Here is a 20,965-nt window from a genome sequence, read left to right on the forward strand (position 1 = left end):
CAAATCATAATATGCAAATCAGACTCCATGTGATGTAGCTGAAGAGATGTATTATTATATTGTCTTACAGTACTTTCATCTTGCACACCATACGTGTTCAGTTCAGCAGTTTTTTAGTTTTTCCTTGTGGCGCCCCTCAGTCCATGATGCCCTGAACGAAATGCCATATCAGGAACCGCAAGTCAGGCATGTGAACTGATTTCTGGTAAGAATATATCTTTGTAAATGTTTCTGTGTGGAAAAAGCCAAAAATATTAAGTTGCAAGTGTTGTGAACTTGGCCTATGACTCTTATTTGTTTTTGCTGAGGTCATCAATGTAGTACAGAACATTAGTCACTAAAGTTTTCAGGAAGGCTATAAATATCAATCCTTTATACGCTTTGACTTGTGAACGTGTACAAATCGAGCATCGTACAGATTCCCGACCACACTAACACGCCTGTTTTTTTTTTTTATATATATATATATATATAATTTTTTGTTAGATTTTTGTTTGTATTTTTAAAAGGCTAAAATTATCCCCTATACAGCCTTCCGGAGTCCCGCGGTTTAGAGGACATTTTAAAGCTCCACATCTCTGCACCACTCGCCCTCCTCCCTCTTTTCCCTCCTCCTCCTCCTCTTCCTCCTCCCCATCCAGAGAGACTTCCCGCTGTGCCGCTTCCTATAACGCCTCGATAGGAGTTGCAATAAACAGGCACACGCACAATCAAGCCGGGCCTCTGCCCGCTGGATAACTAAAGGAGATTTTACGCACGCTGCTGATGGGAACCTCGGCGAGTCATTGTCCTCCGCTTAACGGGACATAGTAATAACAGCAACAACAGAGGACTGGATTGGGAAACAAGATGAAGTTGGTGGTCCGCCTCCTCCTGCTTCTCCTGGCGGTGTGTCCTGTGTGCCACGGTGCCGGTGAGGAAACTCTTTATGTCAGTGTTTGTGCTTGTTTCAGTGTTAGCCAGGTTATTGCCTCATGTAAAAAGAAAATAGTATTTATTTATTTATTTATTTATTTTAAGCGTCATGGCAAAGATCCTCCGAGACAGGTGCACCGAAGTTCTCACAATCTTACAGGAAAGTGACAATTTTAAAATTACAGACATATAACAAAAAAGCAGTTTACTTATAACAGCTTTTGTTTTCAAGGCTATCAGAAAGTTGAAAATGTAACTTTAATCGCAGTTATTTTAAAGCACTGAAATTAATCGTTTTTCTTTTTTTTTTTTTTTGGATAAATGGTTATAAAAATATAATGGTGACTTTGAAGTAAAAGTGTTAAAGAATAAAAAAAATGCAACAGAAATAACCAATGTGTACTTTCAGCTGAAAAAAAAAAATAGATTGTATGTATTTGAAATATTTGTTAAAGTTTGTATTGCCAATCTTTGCTGCATCCTGCATGTGGTTCGCTTCAAAACAGCACTGCACAGCATTATGATGACCTCTGTTAAAGTTGTTTGTTCATCAGTTAAACAAGAACAAAAGAGTCCAATTTCAGTGTCAGCGCCTCCTGCAGCTGCCCTCGAATGTGCAGCATGTGCTCATGGGAATAAATGCCACACAGTTTAGATCTGATAGATATTTACTCATAAGCGCCATCAGATGACGAAAGTTAGATGCAAGCCAGTGAAAGGTGAAAATGCTCCATCTTCTCCTTAGGATTTCCATTTACCTCCCTCTCTTTTCTCCTGTGTCGGATGTTAGAGCCGACTCATATCAGTGTTACAGATTCTGTTCCTCCAGAGACCTACTATTACTGACCGATATGCTGACTATCCATTTTATGGACACAGTTATATTATCCTCATACATTATGCACAGTTTTACTTGCCTAATGTATTCCAGCAAACATGTTTACTCTGATTTCCTTGAACTTCAGTTTATAAACACTTCTAGAGAAATCATATCTGTAAACATGCCATTGCATCTCCGTGTTCTTCACATTTGTGGAGATTTTGTTAAAAGCTCTTTCGTGTCACACTGGGAAAGCATCACGAGGTAAAGTTAATTTGGATTTCTGCAAAATCTGGATGCGACATTTAACATGCATCCACCTCTCAAGTTCAGAGGCTTGTAAGATAGTAAAAACTCCCTTTTTCAAGATAGTTGAAAAGCATATCAATATTTTCTTTGTTTTAGCTTCCTCTCCCAGTAAGTTTGCAGAGATGGAGGACGCTCTGCTTAAGGACCTTTTCCGGGGATATCAGCGCTGTGTCAGGCCTATCCAGCGAGCCAACGACACCGTCAAAGTTCGCTTTGGACTCAAGATCTCTCAGCTGGTTGATGTGGTGAGATGACTCCAACTATATGAACACATTGTTTGTTTGCATCCTCTTACATTTAAGCAGCTCATTAATTTTTATCTCAGTCTAATCTAAAGTGGAAAAAAAAGGAACGTTTCTAACATTCTGGATGTTTTCCAAATTAATCTTCAAGAATGTGAAATGAAGAAAAACATTGGTTAGTGTCCAATACTGGTTTAAAATTACCTGTATCAAAAATGATTTAACTCCAATACTTTAATTTATTTTCATGGAATAATTATGATAATTTCACACAGGAATGTAGTTTTAATTGAAGCAAAAATATTCACACAAGCATCAAATCAACTTGTTAATATATATAAACTTTTTTTTTAACAATTGAAAGTTACTCTATGCAAGTTGGTTTTTTTTTCACAAAATAGCAAAATAAATTTTTTTTAAATACATATCAAACTCCATATCTGTAAAGTCCTCTTAAAGGTCTAATCTGGCGTCTTAAATCCTAAGTCTCAACTAAATTATTTTTCACCCCATACTCCAGTACAAAGCCAGTGTTTAATTGGTCCTTTCTCTGACAAACTTAACAGCATTCTAGTTTTGTAATACAAACTGTAAAACCAAGCTTATTTTACAAGTGCTAATAATCTGTATTGTGTAAGTGATTAATTAGGTTGATTGGACTTGATAACAGTTTAAGGCAATATGTTTGGGTATTTTAGCTAACCTTAGTTATTTGAATAAAATACATTTTTGATTGTGTTACAACAATAGACAATCAAACTTAGACATTTATGGAAAACTGGGGTGGCCTGCAGAAATAACTTTGACTTGCATGTGAATGAGCACTGTGATTATTTTAAGAAACTACTATTGTGTGGGACAGAAATTGTTGATTTTGATAAAGAGAATATTTTTTACAGGTAAGTTCTACTCACTTATGTGTTAAGAAATACTTATTTAGCCAAGAAAAATATATGAATAAAATGAATTAAAGCACAAATGAAAACAGTAATTGAAATCTGTGATGGTCCGACCAGTAAAACAAAAGGACAAAGGCATATATAAAAAAATATTTTCTATTTATTTTTTCCAAAGAATATCTTAACAAAAAGGTTCAACAACAAATCTAAAAAAATGTAACAAAATGGGCCCAAAAGAAATCAACTGAGGCAACATAACTCAAGATAACAAACCAAAAGACTCACTTAACAATGAACACACAGAGGGATTTATACAAACAGGCTAGCCTACACAAACGAGGAGGGGTAGGGAAGGAGACAAAGACAAATAATGTATAAACATAAATGACTAATTTAAACTAAACATTTTAACTTTATCACAACTATAAAAACCAAAATAAACTAATACCAAAAAGGTTTTAGCAATTATGCGATTAGTGGAGAGAGGCTATGCTATTAGTGGAGAGAGGCAGATTGATGTGAAACAAGTCCCCTGCTTCCAGCAGCCTGATGGATTGTTCCACTTCCTGGTTTTCTTTTGAGCCAACCCCCTTCTGCCAGCCAGTCCTTAAACTCAGCAAAACAAAATATTAATGATCTTAAATAAACATAAGGCGTTTACTAACTGTGTGCACCCAAATTAGTAAACAACCTAATGCAATAACCACCACCAAAGAAAAAGTGAAATTCTAAATATATTATATGAAACACTTAAATACTAACACTTAGGAAAAGATGGAGGATCCTCCACACACTCCCCCTCTTCTGGAAACTCCATGGGCCAGCGTGACAGGTAGTCAGCAGTGGAGTTCAGCTTCCCAGGGATGTGATGAACATCAAACTGGAACGGTTGCATCGCCAGGTACCAGCGAGTTATTCTGCTGTTTGAGTCTTTCATTCTTTCAAGCCACTTCAGAGCCTTGTGATCCATTTCTAGGACGAATCGTGTCCCCAACAGATAATATTTGAGTGAATCCAAGGCCCACTTCACAGCTAGGCACTCCTTTTCTATAGTGGAGTATCGAGTTTCCCTTGGGTAGAGCTTTCTGCTTATAAAAGCAATTGGATGACGTCCCCCTGGTGGCCCTTGAAGCAGCACTGCACCCAGCCCACGTCCTGATGCATCAGTTTGCAAAATAAATGGCTGGTCAAAGTCAGGGCAGTGTAATGTTGGAGGTCCACTCAAGGCACCTTGGATGTCCTTAAAAGCTCTCTCTGCTTCTTCTGACCACTGAAGCTGATTAGGTTTCTTGGGACTGGTCATATCTGTAAGCACAGCAGCTCTGGCAGAAAAGTTAGGAATGAACTTATGGTACCAACCCGACATTCCAAGGAAGGATTTTAGCTGTGTCCTGGTCTGTGGCAGAGGACATGACTGAATTGCTTGAACCTTCTGGATCTGAGGTTTGATGACTCCATTGCCAATAATATGTCCAAGATATTGCACTTCCTTCTTGGCCAGGGTGCATTTAGCTGCATTAACAGTCAGACCTGCAGCATGAAGAGACTCAAAAACAGCCTTAAGATGTTGCATATGGTCCTCCCAACTGTTACTGTAGATGACAATATCATCTAAATAAGCAGATGCAAAATTTGAAAGACCTCCCAGTACCTTATCCATAAGTCTCTGGAAGGTTGCAGGTGCTCCATGAAGCCCAAAAGGCATGACGGTGAACTGATGGAGGCCCCAAGGTGTCCGGAAAGCTGTCAGCTCACGAGACCTGGTGGTAAGGGGAACCTGCCAATAACCTTTAGAGAGATCAATGGTGGTAAGATATTTTGCTTTTCCAAGACAGCAAATCAAATCATCGATGCGAGGAGTTGGATACGAGTCAAACTTTGAAACAGAGTTCAAATAGCGGAAGTCTATACAGAACCTCATGGTGCCGTCCTTTTTTGGTACAAGGACAATAGGATTACACCAGTCACTGTGAGAAGTCTCAATGATGCCCAGAGAAAGCATCAATTCAATCTCTTCTTTTAAAGGGCCAAGGAGACGCTCAGGGATTCTGTAGCTCCGTCGTTTCACAACTGCATCCTCTTTCAGATGAATATCATGTTCAATATAATCAGTACGTCCAGGATTATCTTGAAACACATTGATGTTACAAAGGGCTCTCACTTGCAACTGCTGTTCTGGGGAGAGATGACTCAGGTCAAGAGCAGAAGCTGATGGTAGAGGCAGGTATTGTTCCTCAACCTCCTCATCTGATACACTTCTGATAAAAAATACATCTTGCTTCCCCTCAGGCCTTGAGACCCATTCCTTTAGCAGGTTAATGTGAAGAACTTTAGTACTGCGTCTTTGATCTGGAGTACAGATCTTGTAGGTGGTAGGTCCCAGTTTTTGAACAATCTCATATGGACCTTGCCACTGAGCCAAAAACTTGCTGTCATCAGTAGGTAGCAGTACCAATACCTTTTGACCTGGTTCAAAACTCCTTACATGAGCAGTTTGATCATACCAGGTTTTTTGCTTCTGTTGAGAGACACGCATATGTTCCTGAGCCAATGAGGTCATCTTTTCCAACTTCTCTCTCATCTGGAGGACATAAGAAATTGTATTAACAGGTTCCTTTGCAGGTTTCTCCCCCTCCCACCTTTCCTTCAAAAGGGCCAGTGGACCTCTCACCTCATGCCCAAAAAGCAACTCAAAGGGGGAAAACCCGGTAGAGGCTTGGGGTACCTCCCGATATGCAAACAAGAGGTAAGGGAGCCACTGATCCCAATCAGACCCAGCTTCATTGATGAACTTCCGAAGCATGTTCTTAAGAGTTTGATTAAACCTCTCTGTGAGTCCATCAGTTTGCGGGTGATATGGGGTGGTTCTCAGTCCCCTAATGCCAATCAGTTTATACACATCCTTCAGCAGTTTGGACATAAAATTTGTCCCTTGATCAGTCAGTATTTCTTTGGGAAACCCCACTCGTGAAAAAAACTGAACCAGGCACAAGGCAACAGTCTTAGCCTTAACAGATTTCAGGGGGAACACTTCTGGATACTTTGTGGCATAATCAGTAATAACCAACATAAATCGGTTACCTGATTTGCTCTTCTCCACTGGACCCACAACATCCATGCCCAAACGTTCAAATGGTGTATTTATAATAGGAAGAGGCTGAAGAGGCGCTCTCGTTGCAAATCTGGTGGATGTTTTTTGACATTGAGGACAACTCCTGCAAAAACTGGCAACATCTTTGTGTAATCCAGGCCAGTAGAAACACCGTTGGATTCGGGCTATCGTTTTATGTTTCCCCAGGTGGCCAGCCCAGGGAATTGTATGGCCCAAAGTCAATACTGTTTCTCTGACTTTTCTGGGTAACACAAGCTGCTGTAATTCTCCATGTCTCCTATAGAGGATGCCATTTTGCATGTAAAATTCCTCTGCAGTTTCACCTTCTTCAACTTTCTTCATAAGGTCAGCCAGACATCTATCCTGGTGCTGCAGCTCACCAATATTATCAGGAATTTCGAAGTCTAGCTGTACCTCAGGTTCAGGTAACACAGGAGAGGCTGTGGTATGTTTGAATTTTTCATGCTTGCGTTGTGCACGAGACTTACGATCTTTAGTACGACACCCTTCAATCTCAGCCTCATAGAATGGCAAGGCTTTTAAGCTGGGCTCATCTACACCTGAGGTCTTTGCCTGGGATCGTGTCAGCACAACATTGCACATTTTAGAAGCATTTATGAGGTCAGTGAGAACTGGAAGATCATTTCCTAGGACAACAGGAAAAGGTAATTTATCCATAACACCCACATTTAACAGGTAAACATGGCCTTGCACTCTCATGTAAATGTCTGCTGTTGGATATTGTTTTTCATCCCCATGAACACAGCAGATGGGTATCGTTTCAGAGGTGCAAATACTATGTGGTGGGACATACCTGCGGTGTACCAGTGACTGGGTGCTTCCTGTGTCAATCAGAGCTTTGACCTTCTGCCCATCTATCTCCACAGTGGTCTTCATCAGTGGCCGGTTTTGTCTGTTTAATACATGGCTCTCTCTGGGTACAAAACACATCTGAGAGAGTTTCGCAGGATTTTGAGGACACATAGGCTTTGTGTGGCCCTCCTGCCCACATAAATAGCAGATAAGTTTTTTCACAGGTTTTGTTTGACTGGGGGAAAAACATTTTTCTTTTCCAGACTGCTTACTCAAATTTCCAGTATGACTGGTGTTACCTGGAATCGGCATAAACTCCCTTTTTGCAGCTCTAAAAGCCCATGATTGGGTTTTCCTACGAGCAGCCACAAAGGCATCTGCCAGGGAAACCGCCTCTGCTGCATCTTTTGGGTTTCGCTCCTTAATCCAAACTTGGAGTTCTGGAGACAACATTCGGAAATACTGTTCAAGAATTATGACGTCATTTATCTCTTCAACAGTCTTACCTCGGGGCTGAACCCATTTGCCATACAGTTCTTTAAGTCTCACATAGAGCTCCTTGGGGGACTCATTTGGCTCCACATGAAGGGAGCGGAACCTCTGACGATAAGTCTCGCTGTTAATTTCATATTTCTGTAAAATAGCCGCTTTCACATTATCATAGTTCATTGATTCATCCACATCCATATGTACATATGCACTCCTGGCTTTACCAGTTAAGAGTGGAATCAAATTAAATGCCCAGTCGCTTTTTGGCCATCTACAAGCACATGCTATCCTTTCAAAAGTTATAAGGAAATGCTCAATGTCATCATCTTCACTTAGCTTTTGCAGTTTTGGTTCTTTATAAGAACGTGTAGAAACTGAGTCACCTGGCGTAACAGCAGACAGTGCAGGTTCTGGTGGTGAACTATCTACATCATGAGGCCTCGAGCCTGCAGAGGAAGGGGCGTGGTCTTGCACAAAAGGCCTCAGGTGCTCAGAAGACTGGGCCTGAAACTCCTCTTGAAATAAAATGAACTGATGTTGGAAAGCCTTAAACCTGTGATCTTGACGTGCCATCTCTTTCTCCCACTGTTCCTCTCGAGCTTTCTGCTGTCCGATGTGGGCCTGAAGGATCCCCGCCAAGTCGGATATGGTTGGCTCTCTCCCCTCTTCATCCTCTTCACAAGCTTCACAAGTTGCACCACACTCCTCATGCTCCGTTTGTGCTTCCTTATCTGATGGAGTCGACTTGCCTTTACCACTTCTGGCTCCTTTCATGGTTTAGGTCTTTTTCTTCTTCTTTTTGGTTCCAAAAAAAAAAAAAAAAAAAAAAAAAAAATTTGCGAATATACCTTTGTCCTTAACTGGTGGATCCCACTTCTGACACCAACTGTGATGGTCCGACCAGTAAAACAAAAGGACAAAGGCATATATAAAAAAATATTTTCTATTTATTTTTTCCAAAGAATATCTTAACAAAAAGGTTCAACAACAAATCTAAAAAAATGTAACAAAATGGGCCCAAAAGAAATCAACTGAGGCAACATAACTCAAGATAACAAACCAAAAGACTCACTTAACAATGAACACACAGAGGGATTTATACAAACAGGCTAGCCTACACAAACGAGGAGGGGTAGGGAAGGAGACAAAGACAAATAATGTATAAACATAAATGACTAATTTAAACTAAACATTTTAACTTTATCACAACTATAAAAACCAAAATAAACTAATACCAAAAAGGTTTTAGCAATTATGCGATTAGTGGAGAGAGGCTATGCTATTAGTGGAGAGAGGCAGATTGATGTGAAACAAGTCCCCTGCTTCCAGCAGCCTGATGGATTGTTCCACTTCCTGGTTTTCTTTTGAGCCAACCCCCTTCTGCCAGCCAGTCCTTAAACTCAGCAAAACAAAATATTAATGATCTTAAATAAACATAAGGCGTTTACTAACTGTGTGCACCCAAATTAGTAAACAACCTAATGCAATAACCACCACCAAAGAAAAAGTGAAATTCTAAATATATTATATGAAACACTTAAATACTAACACTTAGGAAAAGATGGAGGATCCTCCACAAAATCTTTGACCTTTTGTTTCAACAATAACTCTACCTGGGGAGCTGAATTCAAACAGACCATTGAAGCTCTACCTGGTTTTAAAATAAATGCTACTTACTGTGGTGTTCTTTAAATATTTTAGCTTCTATCTGTGATAGGTTGAGATGATTTAGGTGTTTCAGAAGAAAAAAAACTGGGAATGCTGATGGAGGAAGCACTCTTCTTTGCTTGAAATATTTATCTAAATCATTTTAAATATAGCTTACTATTCTTGGTCTTTGCACCGGAAACAGCTATGAGTGAATAAAACCTCTCAAGGCTCTTCGGCTGCTGAACCGGGCTTGGAGAGAGAAATGGCAGGAGAGCCAACAGTAAACACTGCAGCTTTGCTTCACTGTTTATGTCCCCAGAGTCTCCCTGGGCTGCTGCATGGCTCAGTATTAGATTATGGTTCACATCTGGTCTGTGTGATCACCAAAACATCCAACCCACTTTGACAGCTGAGGCTTGGACTGGATGATCTGCTGCAGGTTTGGATACATCTCCTTCAAATGCAACACTTATCCCTCCACAACCTTTCTCCTTCGTCTAAACCTGCCTTTGCTGATGTGAAAACAAGTTAGCTACATCCGACATGTTATTTCCTGATGTCCTTTGTTTACTATTTGCACTGGGTTGGTTTGGTCCACGGCTAATATGCTTTAGTTAATTAGGTTCTTTTCCAGAAAAGAAGTGATTTCTTTTACGCAACAAAAATAGTTGAACAGGGGACAACAACAAAGTGCATAAATAAGTATGTAGAAAAAAAGTTGTAGCTAGATCAATAAACTAAATATGCACAAATACCTGACATGGATCTATATCCTGAAAGGATAAAGAGGTGTTTTTTTTTGACAGTTTCACTATGTTAATGCAAAATCCAATATGTTATTTAGATTTATTAAAAAAATAATATAAGATGTACATATGAAATTAGACAAATTTTCCAAGCTCTGCAAATGTCCTATGTTTTCTTCAGATCTGTAAAATATAATGAATAATTTCGCACATCATCTGAATGTGTCACATAAATAAACAAATAAAATAATCACTTTTAGTGTTACTTAACTGTTGTTTTTACTTATTGCAGTTAAAAAATATGGTATTTTTATATGTTGCATCTTATTCCATTAGCCCTCTCTTACTTAGCCTTTTACCATTTTCATAGTTTTTTTCTCGTGAGTAGATATTTAGATTTTTTTTGCTTGTTTTTTCCCCCTATATTTTAGGATGAGAAAAACCAGCTTATGACAACAAACGTTTGGTTGACTCAGGTAAGCCCTGCTAATTTCATCATGAATTTACCCACCGTTTACCCTCCTGAAATAAACGATCAGTTATCAGAGTTGTGTAATGTTCTGCAAGGTTCCCAGAGTTATGATGTATTTTGTGTCTATCTTGACCAGGAGTGGATTGATTACAAGCTGCGATGGAGTCCAGATAAATTTGGTGGAATCACCTCCATCCGAGTTCCCTCAGAAAATATCTGGCTCCCAGACATTGTCCTATACGAGAAGTAAGACGTACAAAAATCCCTCACACCATCTCACTGTTCCCACTATTTGTGCAACCCTTTCTGTACCCTTCAGCCCCACCTGGTGGTAACTGAATGATACAGCAGGTTTACGCCAGCACCAGCAAATCACATCGTAATTGATTATTGAAGATGAAACGCCAAATATGACGTAGAGTGTTTGTATAAAAGTAATGCAGCAAAAATAAAATCTCATTCCTTCTTGTGCTTAAGCTATTACCACCACTGCAGAACAGATATATGCTCCAAGAAGTTAATGAAAGGAGGTTTTAGTTTAAACCTCCTGTGAGTTTAATTCTTGGATTCCATATCAGTATGGAAAGCACACTAAAAATATGTATATGATGCTTATTTTATTTAAAATGTACAAAACATTGTTGTGACATTGAATAGCATGCCATGATTGCATTCAGTTTTCACTTCTCTATTTTAATTTATTGCATTGATGAAAAATAAAATAGGATGGAGGTTTAACCACTAACATAAATAAAACAACGTACTGTAATTTTGTTGGAAAAATGAACCATTCCTAATTTTGACTTTACGTTTCTTCAGCGCTGATGGACGCTTCGAGGGCTCCCTGATGACCAAAGCCATTGTAAAGCACAACGGTGCCATCACCTGGACGCCACCCGCCAGTTACAAGTCTGCCTGCACCATGGACGTCACCTTCTTCCCCTTTGACCGGCAGAACTGCTCCATGAAGTTTGGGTCGTGGACCTACGATGGCAACATGGTGGACCTGGTCCTGATGGACAACCACGTTGATCGGAAAGACTTCTTTGACAATGGAGAGTGGGAGATTCTCAGTGCTACTGGAGCCAAAGGAAACAGGAAGGATGGCTTGTACTCCTACCCGTTTATCACCTACTCCTTCATCCTGAAGAGATTGCCACTGTTCTACACGCTCTTTCTCATCATTCCCTGTTTGGGTTTGTCCTTTCTTACTGTCCTTGTGTTTTACCTTCCCTCTGATGAAGGAGAGAAGCTGTCACTCTCCACATCTGTCCTAGTGTCCCTCACTGTGTTCCTTTTGGTCATAGAGGAGATCATCCCCTCCTCCTCCAAAGTAATCCCTCTCATCGGAGAATATTTGCTCTTCATCATGATCTTCGTCACCCTTTCGATTATCGTCACCGTCTTTGTCATCAATGTGCACCACCGCTCCTCGGCCACCTATCACCCAATGTCGCCATGGGTTCGCAGTCTCTTCCTGCAGAAACTGCCCAGACTGCTGTGCATGCGAGGACACACGGACCGGTACCACTACCCGGAACTGGCTCCGGAAAGTCCTGAACTGAAGCCTCGCTCTGGAAGTCGGAGGGGAGGTTGTAAGACGAACAGCGGAGCATGTGGACAGGCAGCTTCTGATGGGAAGGAGGAAGAAGCCTGGGCCACCATGTTGGAGAAAGCCATCTACTCAGTGCGGTACATCAGCCGACACATCCGTAAAGAGCACTTCATCCGCGAGGTGCGTATAGGTATCATTAATTTCACTCTATTTCTTTTCCCCTATTTTATGTCTTGTTTCTGTTTTTCACAGGTGGTTCAAGACTGGAAGTTTGTTGCCCAGGTGTTAGACCGGATCTTCCTCTGGGCTTTCCTTACCGTCTCTATTCTGGGCACCATACTCATCTTCACTCCTGCCTTGCAGATGTTCCTGAAAGTCCCTCCTCCAACTGCAACCGAGGAGCCGCCTCTACACCAGTAAACATCACCATCTCTTTCTCTGGCAGCTGAAGGTCTTCACTCCAAAATTTATAAGAAGTTACAAGTGAGCAAGAAGAAGAAACCATCAAAGACTATAAAGTCCTCTGACCACATTTATATGTTGTTATATGTATGTTTCAAGCACAAAATAACATTTCACAAAGCGATGATGGAGCATTTTAATGGTCACACATGCTCACTCTTTATGACTGAATGAATGCTGATAAACTGGACTAGAGAGCAAAACAGAATAAAAGATATGCATATAGTGTAAAAGCTGGATTTATGCATTTAAATCACTTGCTCAAATAATTTCTATTTGGATGTTTGTTTTTTACCATGCATGTTCACTACCAAGACCTTTAGTTTTATCTTAGTGGAAAGTCAGAACCCTTGTTTTAACTGTATTTTATGTTCTCTAAAAGTAAACTCATTTAAAATATAAGTAAAGTTCCCAAAGAGTTCTGTTTTGACTTGCTGCATAACGCATTTCACTAAACGTTTTAAATAAGCTGAGCTTTTAGTTGTTGTAGTTAATGGCATTTTTGGCCCTTTTTCTGTTTGATAAGATTTGTATCCAATTTGTTTTCAATAAATCATGCAGTGAAATCTAAGCCTATAAACGAAGGTGCTGCAACAAAGAAATCAGAGATGATATTTGGCAGCTCCTGAAGAAAATTAATTTTTGATGCTGATATCGCCACCTGGTGGTAAAACAGAACACAACATACAAATGTTTCCTAAGACAAACTTAACAGGTAAAGCAAAATTTAAACACCAAGAATAATGTAAAAAAAATCACCATAGACAACATTTAAGACTTTATTTAAAGAAAACAATAAAAAGGTTACTCTGTATTGACATGTGTAATAGAGACATTTTTTTTCCATTGCAGTTTTGTGTGTATTTAATTTGCAAATATCTTTTTTTTTAGAATACTGTGAAAATAAATAAACAAGGACAGGGTTGTTTGCTCTCAAAGTTTTATTAGATGAAAAATAAAATTCATTTTAGATATTTTGGCTACATTTCAGTAAAAAAAAGTTGCAAAACTTATTTCTTGTTTAAAAAAGTAAGAAATATATCTTCTACAAACCAAACTGTAAAGCACTCTCTGCACTACAATCTGTAACTCCCAGTAGGATCAAAATCCTGCCCTTCCAAAGTTGTGAACTTCAATGTGTCCACATCATGAAGTTCCTCTCTCTTGTTGTCTATCTGTGTCGGCCCGTCTGGCTGTCCAGGTGAGCCTGTGCGTTTCGCAGCATCTCCATTAACTGCCTGGTATTTTCACTGCAACACACCCAGAGTAAAAAAAGAAAATCAATTAAGTTAAAGAGTCGTTTAAAAAAGGTTAACAATCACTTTGACTTTATTATGAGCTGCAAATTGAAACAGCTGGTCTAAATAAAATATTCTCAGATGATGCTCAAAACTATCTTAAAAACTTGTGAACTTCATTCATTGTTTTCCATAAAAAATGTAGCAGAGATGTAACTGTGAAGGTTGACTCACTCAGCCACAGAGGGGTCAAACATCAGGTGGCCCATGTCCATGTAGTATTGAGCTCCGTCTCGAATTGCCGTCCAGTGTTCGTTGGCCTAAAGACCAAAGACATTCAAGTTTGTTTGTACTGCATCTGTAAAAACAACCACAACTCTGGCTAACCTGCTGTACCAACAAGTAGAAGTACAGTTTAAATGTCTCCATTTTAACTGAGCAGGAGATGTTTGGAGTCGCTTTGACTGAATTTTGTACCATCGACTCAGCAGAGCGTTACCTGTTCCTGGATGGTTAAACCCCACATGTTCTGGGAGTGGTGTGGATCCCAGTATCCCGCCTGTCTCTTCAACCTGATGAACTTCTTAGCCACCTCTTCGTTAATAAACGGAGCAGCGAACACCCCTGAAAGCAAAAGCAGATTACTTTTGCTTTCAATATAAAAGAGGGTTAACATATTATAAATAAAAAGCAGCGAATTACAGAAAATATGTGTGATTTTCTTTGAGGTATCTGTTCTGTAACATTAAAAGAATCAAAGTTGTTCTGCAACATGCATTAAACTAGGCTAAATAGAGAACGTATAGATTGTAAAAATGTGTGTTGATCTCAATTTGAATGTGTAATTGGAATTTTAAGCAGCAGATAAACAAAAAGTAATTTATACATTTGTAGTGGAAGCAGAACAATACATGGACTCAAAATAATATTTTACAAATAAAAATGTAAAACAATCAAAACTAAGAGTGTGGATTGCATTTGTTGTCATCCCCTTTACTTTGATATCCTCTAGTAAAATCAGGCAAAGTAGAAAAAATCACCATCTGTGGCAATATTTGATATGGACAATATGGTCAGTTGCCAATGCAGCATTAGGAAAGGAAGTGAGCGAGAACCAGATTGAAAAATATTTACATATCTGGCAGTTGTGCCCCGTTGTTTTAATGCATGAGCAGACAATGGGGAGTTGTCATCCCTTTGCTGTGGTGCAGATACAAATTATGTTAACACATAATTAAATTTTTGCATTTTAATTGTTGGGGGCAAAAGAAAGGTGGTCACCTAGTGGTCACCTAATTTATTAAAACTGTCCATCCCAATATCATCAACTTTCAGTAAAACCCTGCTGTTAATTAAAGATGTTTGTAAGATAACTTTAGTCAACAACTAGAATAACAATACTAAGGATAAAGTTGTGGAGAAATGCAAGGCAGGGTTAGGTTATGAAACAACTTCTCAATCTTTCAATATCTCACAAAGCACAGTTCAATTTACCATCCACAAATTAAGAGTATGGGACAACTGCAAATGTACTGTGAATTGAACATTGATCAGAGATGCTGCCAAAGATTTACGGTAACTCTGGGGGAGCTGTAGAGATTCACAGCTCAGGTGAGGGAAACCTAACATGACAAAGCTTATCTGTGCAACTTGCAAAGCTGGTAAAGGAAAAAAAAAAAAGCTTTCTCTGCAAGAAAGCTATAAGAAATCGACTTCAGACAAGGTGCTTATTTCATGGAGAGATAAAAAACAAACATTTCCCTGCATGTGATGGGAAATTAGCACTGAGATCAGAGTTTTCCCTGAACCTACAATTCCCACTGTGAAACATGTTGACATGTTTTGAGGATGCTTTAAAAAAAAAAAATCAGGGACAGGGAAGATGTTTCAATAGAAAAAGAGATGATGCTAAATATGGAGGAATCTTGCAAGAAAACATTTCAGAGGCTGCAAAATAGTTCAGTCTGGAATGAAGATTCATGTACCAACAGCACAACGATCACAATATGAATATCTACATTGGAGTGGTTTGAATAAAAGCAAAGCTAGGTGTTAGAATGGTCCAACGACAGACCAGAGCTAAATGCTATTTGGTGGCAAGACTTGAAAACTGCTGTTAACAGATGCACTTCATCTAACTGTTGCTGAGTTTGAGTTATTTAAGGAAAAAAAAAAATCTTTATGTGCAAAGCTGGTAGTGGTAAACCCCAAAATACCGTCAGCTGCAAATGAAGTAAAACGTGGCTCCACATAGTGATATGCTTTCAGAATTATTTGTTGAAACAAAATTTGAAGCACATGTATTGAATTTCTTCCACTTTATAAGTACGTGCTACTGAACTTTGATCAGCCACACACAAAAAGTCCCAATAAAAGCTCTGCGTGCTGCTGCCAGTCATGGCCAGGATTCTCTCTCAAAAGAGATTTTTAATCTCAATGAGAGTTTTCTGGTGAAATAGAAAAAGATAAATGTGGCTGAAGATAAAAGCTCAACGTGCAGAAGTACTAAATGTTGCAAGAATCTAAATTCATTCAGAGCTGAATAGCTTAATAGCAGTTTGTGTGTGTTGAAATGAAGTCTGAGCTTTAAATCTCTATGCAACTTTATTACATAAAATCAACAAAGAAAAAAAATCACTCACCACTTAAAGTCACCAGCAGGATCACATACTTCATGACTAACAAATATCAAACACAAATTATAGCAGAACAAAAATGAACAAAATTCAAGAAATATTTTGGACTTTCTAAATAAGCACACAGTCTAGAAAGTGGCAGAGAGTGAGATTTACCTGCAGGCCGAGTGTGAAGCTGGCAGCTGAATGCCTGCTCTCTGAGCTAAGAGCTTGTCAGCATGTTGGAGGAAACAGCAGTTTCTTTCACTGATTTTTAGCAGCGATGAGAGAGGAATGAAAGGACTCAAGCATCAGGCACAGTCGCTCACCCAAAGTCAGCACTCATATGTTGCCAGTGATCGCTCAGGCCTTCTGGGCAGAGACACAAATAAACACTTTGGAGACTTACGGGAACAAGTCAGGCCGTGAGATTCAGCAGAAAGGTGTTGCTGGCTGGAGGAAGCATTAGCAAAAGCAAACTCACATTTTCAGCACTTTCTACAAAAGGATACATTAATCAAGTGTGTTTTTTTATTTATTTGCATTTGTGCAGAAAATCTGCTCACTATGAACTTCTGCTCAGCGTTGAACAGAAGAAGAGCATTTATTCTGGTCTCGTTTGTGCACTTTACTAATGTTGCCACTAGTTGGGGTAATTGTCAAGCTAAACAGGACAAACTCTTTGTTTGGAGGGATTTGGTCAGTTTACTTTACATTTCGAGAGATGAAAGTGAATCCACGCTGACGGAGTGAAACACGACTGACTTCTTTTAAAGTAAAACTTATCAAAGTAGAACCAAGACAATATTATGTTTAGGATATATTATCTGCTAAAACGTTGTGTATGTCTGACAAAGTGGTTCAGTTTTTGTTTACCACTCGCCCCTAATTCTTATTTCTAACTAATTTAATCTTCCTACAGTTGGCCATAATGCTTTAATTTAAACATTGCTGTTGCAAAAAAAGAAAAAAGAGAATTCACCACCTAGAACTGGTGGCTGATGCTGGGTTTTTTTATTCACCTGTTTGACCATTTGACTAAACTAAATCACAGTATGTGTGCATGATTTTATCATGAGGCTAAACTGCATAATGTAGGCTTAACACATGAAGGGGGGGGATGTAAAATCTGTGCTCAAATCAAAGGCCAAGACTTAAAATAAATATCAAAGTAAGTCCCAGGAGGTCTCAGCATTACGTCTTGTTGAGATAAAGCTCCAAAGACTTTAAAAACGAGCCAAAGATTTCAGATGAATCATTTGCATCATGTTGCATCTGCAGCATTTTGAAATTGCTGTTGCAGCTGCATAAACACAGCCGTAGGAAAACTGAAGTGGCCATCAGAGTTAATTCACACTTGTAGTAGTGGTAAACACAGGACAGAGAAAATCTGAATATTAAATCAAGCTAAATAGGAACCTAAGCAAGGCTAAATGTGCATACGATGACCTGGGGTGGTGTAACACTTGTAAGAGTCGCTCTTTGAAGATTCCTAGTTCTTTTAATCCACCCACACAATCACTAAACTCTCAGATCGCTTTCTGCAGATCTGCTTGTGTTTTCCAAACTGGTTGACTCTGACACCTTCCTCACCTGTAACGGCACCGCTGACCTTTTCCACAGTTAATTTTAAAGTATGTGTGAGAGATTTGACCTTTCACTGACATTCCATTAAAAAAACAGAGTCAGTACCTGCACAGACTAACAAATTTGCAGACTTGCAGTGAGAGGACACAGGAGACGCCGTCTCTGGAAGACAAACGTGCCAGTCTCAGGCTTTTAGGTGACATTACTGTTGAGATGAGACATCATTTCCAGGAAGATGGGACTAGTGCCAAAATGAATAGGACCAAATCTACTTTGTACAGATATTAACTGGATGAAAAGGATTAAAAATATAAAACCACAATAACCTGTATTGTTTGCATGTAAAAAAAAAAAAAAGTTTTACACATCTGATGCAAAATAACTGAAACATTTCTCAATTTATAAATTAGAAAAATCAAAGTGTCTGAGGATTTATTTAATAATAAGAATCAATGTTTTCCTATTACTCAGGTATAAATGTGATGTGACAGATAAGACCTAATAATCACACTTTAAAATAGGACAGAAAATAAAGAATGACTTTCAAGTGAGAGAGCTGCATGTTGATCTTCAAAATCAGTGCCTAACTCAGACTTTCTATAAACAGATCATTTTTGGGCTTCTGTGTAAATATTCATCAGGGTGATGAAAAACTCATTAGTCTGGAAATGTGACAGAAAACATTTCAATGTAAATATTGTGGATATAAAAATAATTAATACATTACTAACTAAACTAAACTAAAGAAATTTTCCCCCATTTGGTTAAAGCAGTTTGCTAAAGTTAACCCTTAAGGTTGCACTAGTTTGATGTGGTTCCACTAGGAAGGAGCACTACGTCACTTGTGAGATCTTCACTCGGATTTGACAATAAAGCCATATCCTGTATTTTCTTTTCTTTTTCAAACTTTCCTGCCAAAAATAAAAGTCAAATATGTACATGTTTCAGGAAATGTTATATGCAAACAGACACAGAGAAATGCACAAACACACCTTGGTGTCTTTCACACATCAAAGGTGCTCAAACTCAAACTAGAACTAAAACTCTTCTGACCTCATTCTATCAAACACCTGCACACATATGCACCCTATTGGGATGGGTGCATTTTTTTTAAACAAATATTTAATTTAGAAACATGGAGAGATGCGATTGGGTCTCTGATAATATGCAGAAAGCTTAAAATAGTTATTCTGTCATCTTTTTTTCAGAGATAAAAATAGAACCAACATATAGGCTAACCTCTGCTGTTTGCTTTTACAGCGGTTCTTGCATGCATTCTCACAGTAACATGACACACATACAGATGTCAATCAGTGCATCTGCTTGTTTCTTATGGTTTGAAAAAACATACACAAAGAAGAACATTAGCAGAATACTTTGCTTATAAAGGGCATCAACAGTGAGTTTTGCCCTCCACATTCCCATCTGCTCTCACCACTTTAACAAAGATGTATCACAAGCAAACAAGCAATGTCACACATTTTCTGCTTCAATTGAGCAAGTTGACAGAATGTTGGCTTTGGATCGGTTAATACATTATTTATACATATGTTTTATTTTATTTTATTTATATATTATTAATCCTGCCTTTGACCTGCTTTCCTGCAACAAAATGAATAAACTGTTCATCTAATACTTGAAGTTATTACTTGGGTAAATGGGTTTTTGAAATATTTACAAATGTATTAAAAATGGAAAGCAAGAAATCACATTCATGGAAGACTTCACAGCCTTTGCAATGAAGCTCAACATTGAGCTGTTAACAAACATTAACCTTGATATGTTGTGACACCTTAAACGGATTCCACTTGGGTTAATTCTGTTGATTGGACTTGATTTGGAAAGGCATTCAACTATTTATATACGGTCCCATGTTTGACAAGGCAGGTCAGAGGTCAAACACAAAGCATGAAATCAAAGGAATGACCTCTGAGACAAATCTGGGGAAGGCCCAAAAACATTTTTACTGCTTGGAAATGTAAAACTGCCTGAAAATGGGTATGATAAGCTTGTTGCATCGTATTCAAAAAGACCCGATTCTGTATTTCCTGCCAAAGGTGGATCAACATGTCACAAAGCAAAGGCTGTGATTAGTTATGTAAATGAGATTTCTTGGTTCTCTAATTTCAATACATTTTGTCAAAAGTATTTTTCCACATTGTCAAAATGAGGTATTTATTTATAGACTTTCAAAGAATGACATTAATTTATGACAATTTTGGATAATGCTTAAACCAAAAAGTTTTGGAAGAAGTGAAGCGCAGTGAATTCTTTCCGGACGCACTGCAACTCTCAACACATTCATTGTTGCGTTGTCTTATAAATATTTTACTGCTGACAAGATTTGTTTTAATTTATAAAGATAAAAACTTACAAAACCGCCCATAAAACTCTCTACCTGTGCTCACACAAACATAAGGGGGGCGGGGGAATCTCTCTGATGCTGTTCTTGGTGCTATTTTTCTTTTTAATTGCCATGTGCTTTAAACAAGCAGTGAGGCCACAGAGCCTCATCAGTTATGAGTTTGCTTGGGGCCAAACAAACATTGGAGAGAGAGAGAGATGTTTTTATTCTTCATCTGGCTTAGAGCAGAAATACTTTTTTAACACAAAGGATTTGTTTGCCACTCCTTCCTCTGGGGATAAAGTCACATACAGAGCAGTCAAGGAGGAAAGTCTTCCAGTGACTCTAAAATAAGCTACAGTGGGGCATGTATAGAGTCACTGCAGAGTACCTCTCATGTTTGCAGCTTCCACTCTGAAATATTGGTTTTGTATATGTAGCCGATAAGGTGGTCAAAGAAATGCATAAGTGTAAATATTTTAAAAAGATACAACTTATTTCTGTACAGCTTTCCAATAAATATTTACACAGCAATCCATAAAGGAAAACCACAAAGTATGGAAAAACAAATGAAATACAAATACAATTTTGAAATGCAAAAACTGCAAAAAGAGAAGAGAACAACGGTTGAAAACTAAAATAAAAGGGGTCGGAGGAACTAACAGCAGTCTCTTGTGACCAAGGCTGTTAAGTTCTT

At 38.6% G+C, this 20,965-nt stretch overlaps 2 protein-coding genes across 4 annotated transcripts; one reads left to right on the forward strand and one right to left on the reverse strand.

Annotated features, from left to right (window-relative positions):
• Positions 1 to 521: 521 nt before the first annotated feature.
• Positions 522 to 13,298, forward strand: LOC103471384 (neuronal acetylcholine receptor subunit non-alpha-2-like). 3 transcript variants are annotated; one of them, XM_081611529.1, is made up of 6 exons: positions 522 to 913; positions 2,141 to 2,289; positions 10,427 to 10,713; positions 11,287 to 12,202; positions 12,275 to 12,304; positions 12,386 to 13,298. In XM_081611529.1, the coding sequence occupies exons 1-6, from the start codon at positions 850 to 852 to the stop codon at positions 12,440 to 12,442; spliced, it is 1,503 nt and encodes a 500-aa protein (XP_081467655.1). In that variant the 5' UTR covers positions 522 to 849; the 3' UTR covers positions 12,443 to 13,298. The 3 variants fall into 3 exon arrangements, with proteins under 3 accessions (XP_081467655.1, XP_081467654.1, XP_008418569.1); XM_008420347.3 differs by having other exon boundaries at positions 538 to 913; positions 10,427 to 10,471; positions 10,604 to 10,713; positions 12,275 to 13,298; XM_081611528.1 differs by having other exon boundaries at positions 529 to 913; positions 12,275 to 13,298.
• Positions 13,299 to 13,409: 111 nt separating this feature from the next.
• LOC145553068 (uncharacterized protein C3orf85-like) lies at positions 13,410 to 18,276 on the reverse strand. The gene is made up of 5 exons (XM_081611530.1): positions 16,515 to 18,276; positions 16,365 to 16,400; positions 14,222 to 14,346; positions 13,957 to 14,042; positions 13,410 to 13,734 (listed from the first exon to the last, which is right to left on the reverse strand). Exons 2-5 carry the CDS (start codon positions 16,396 to 16,398, stop codon positions 13,656 to 13,658), a joined length of 324 nt encoding a protein of 107 aa, XP_081467656.1. The 5' UTR covers positions 16,399 to 16,400; positions 16,515 to 18,276; the 3' UTR covers positions 13,410 to 13,655.
• Positions 18,277 to 20,965: the final 2,689 nt, after the last annotated feature.

This window comes from Poecilia reticulata, chromosome 10 (assembly GCF_904066995.2).
Source record: "Poecilia reticulata chromosome 10, P_reticulata-male-v2, whole genome shotgun sequence".
In the NCBI taxonomy this organism is placed as follows: domain Eukaryota; kingdom Metazoa; phylum Chordata; class Actinopteri; order Cyprinodontiformes; family Poeciliidae; genus Poecilia; species Poecilia reticulata.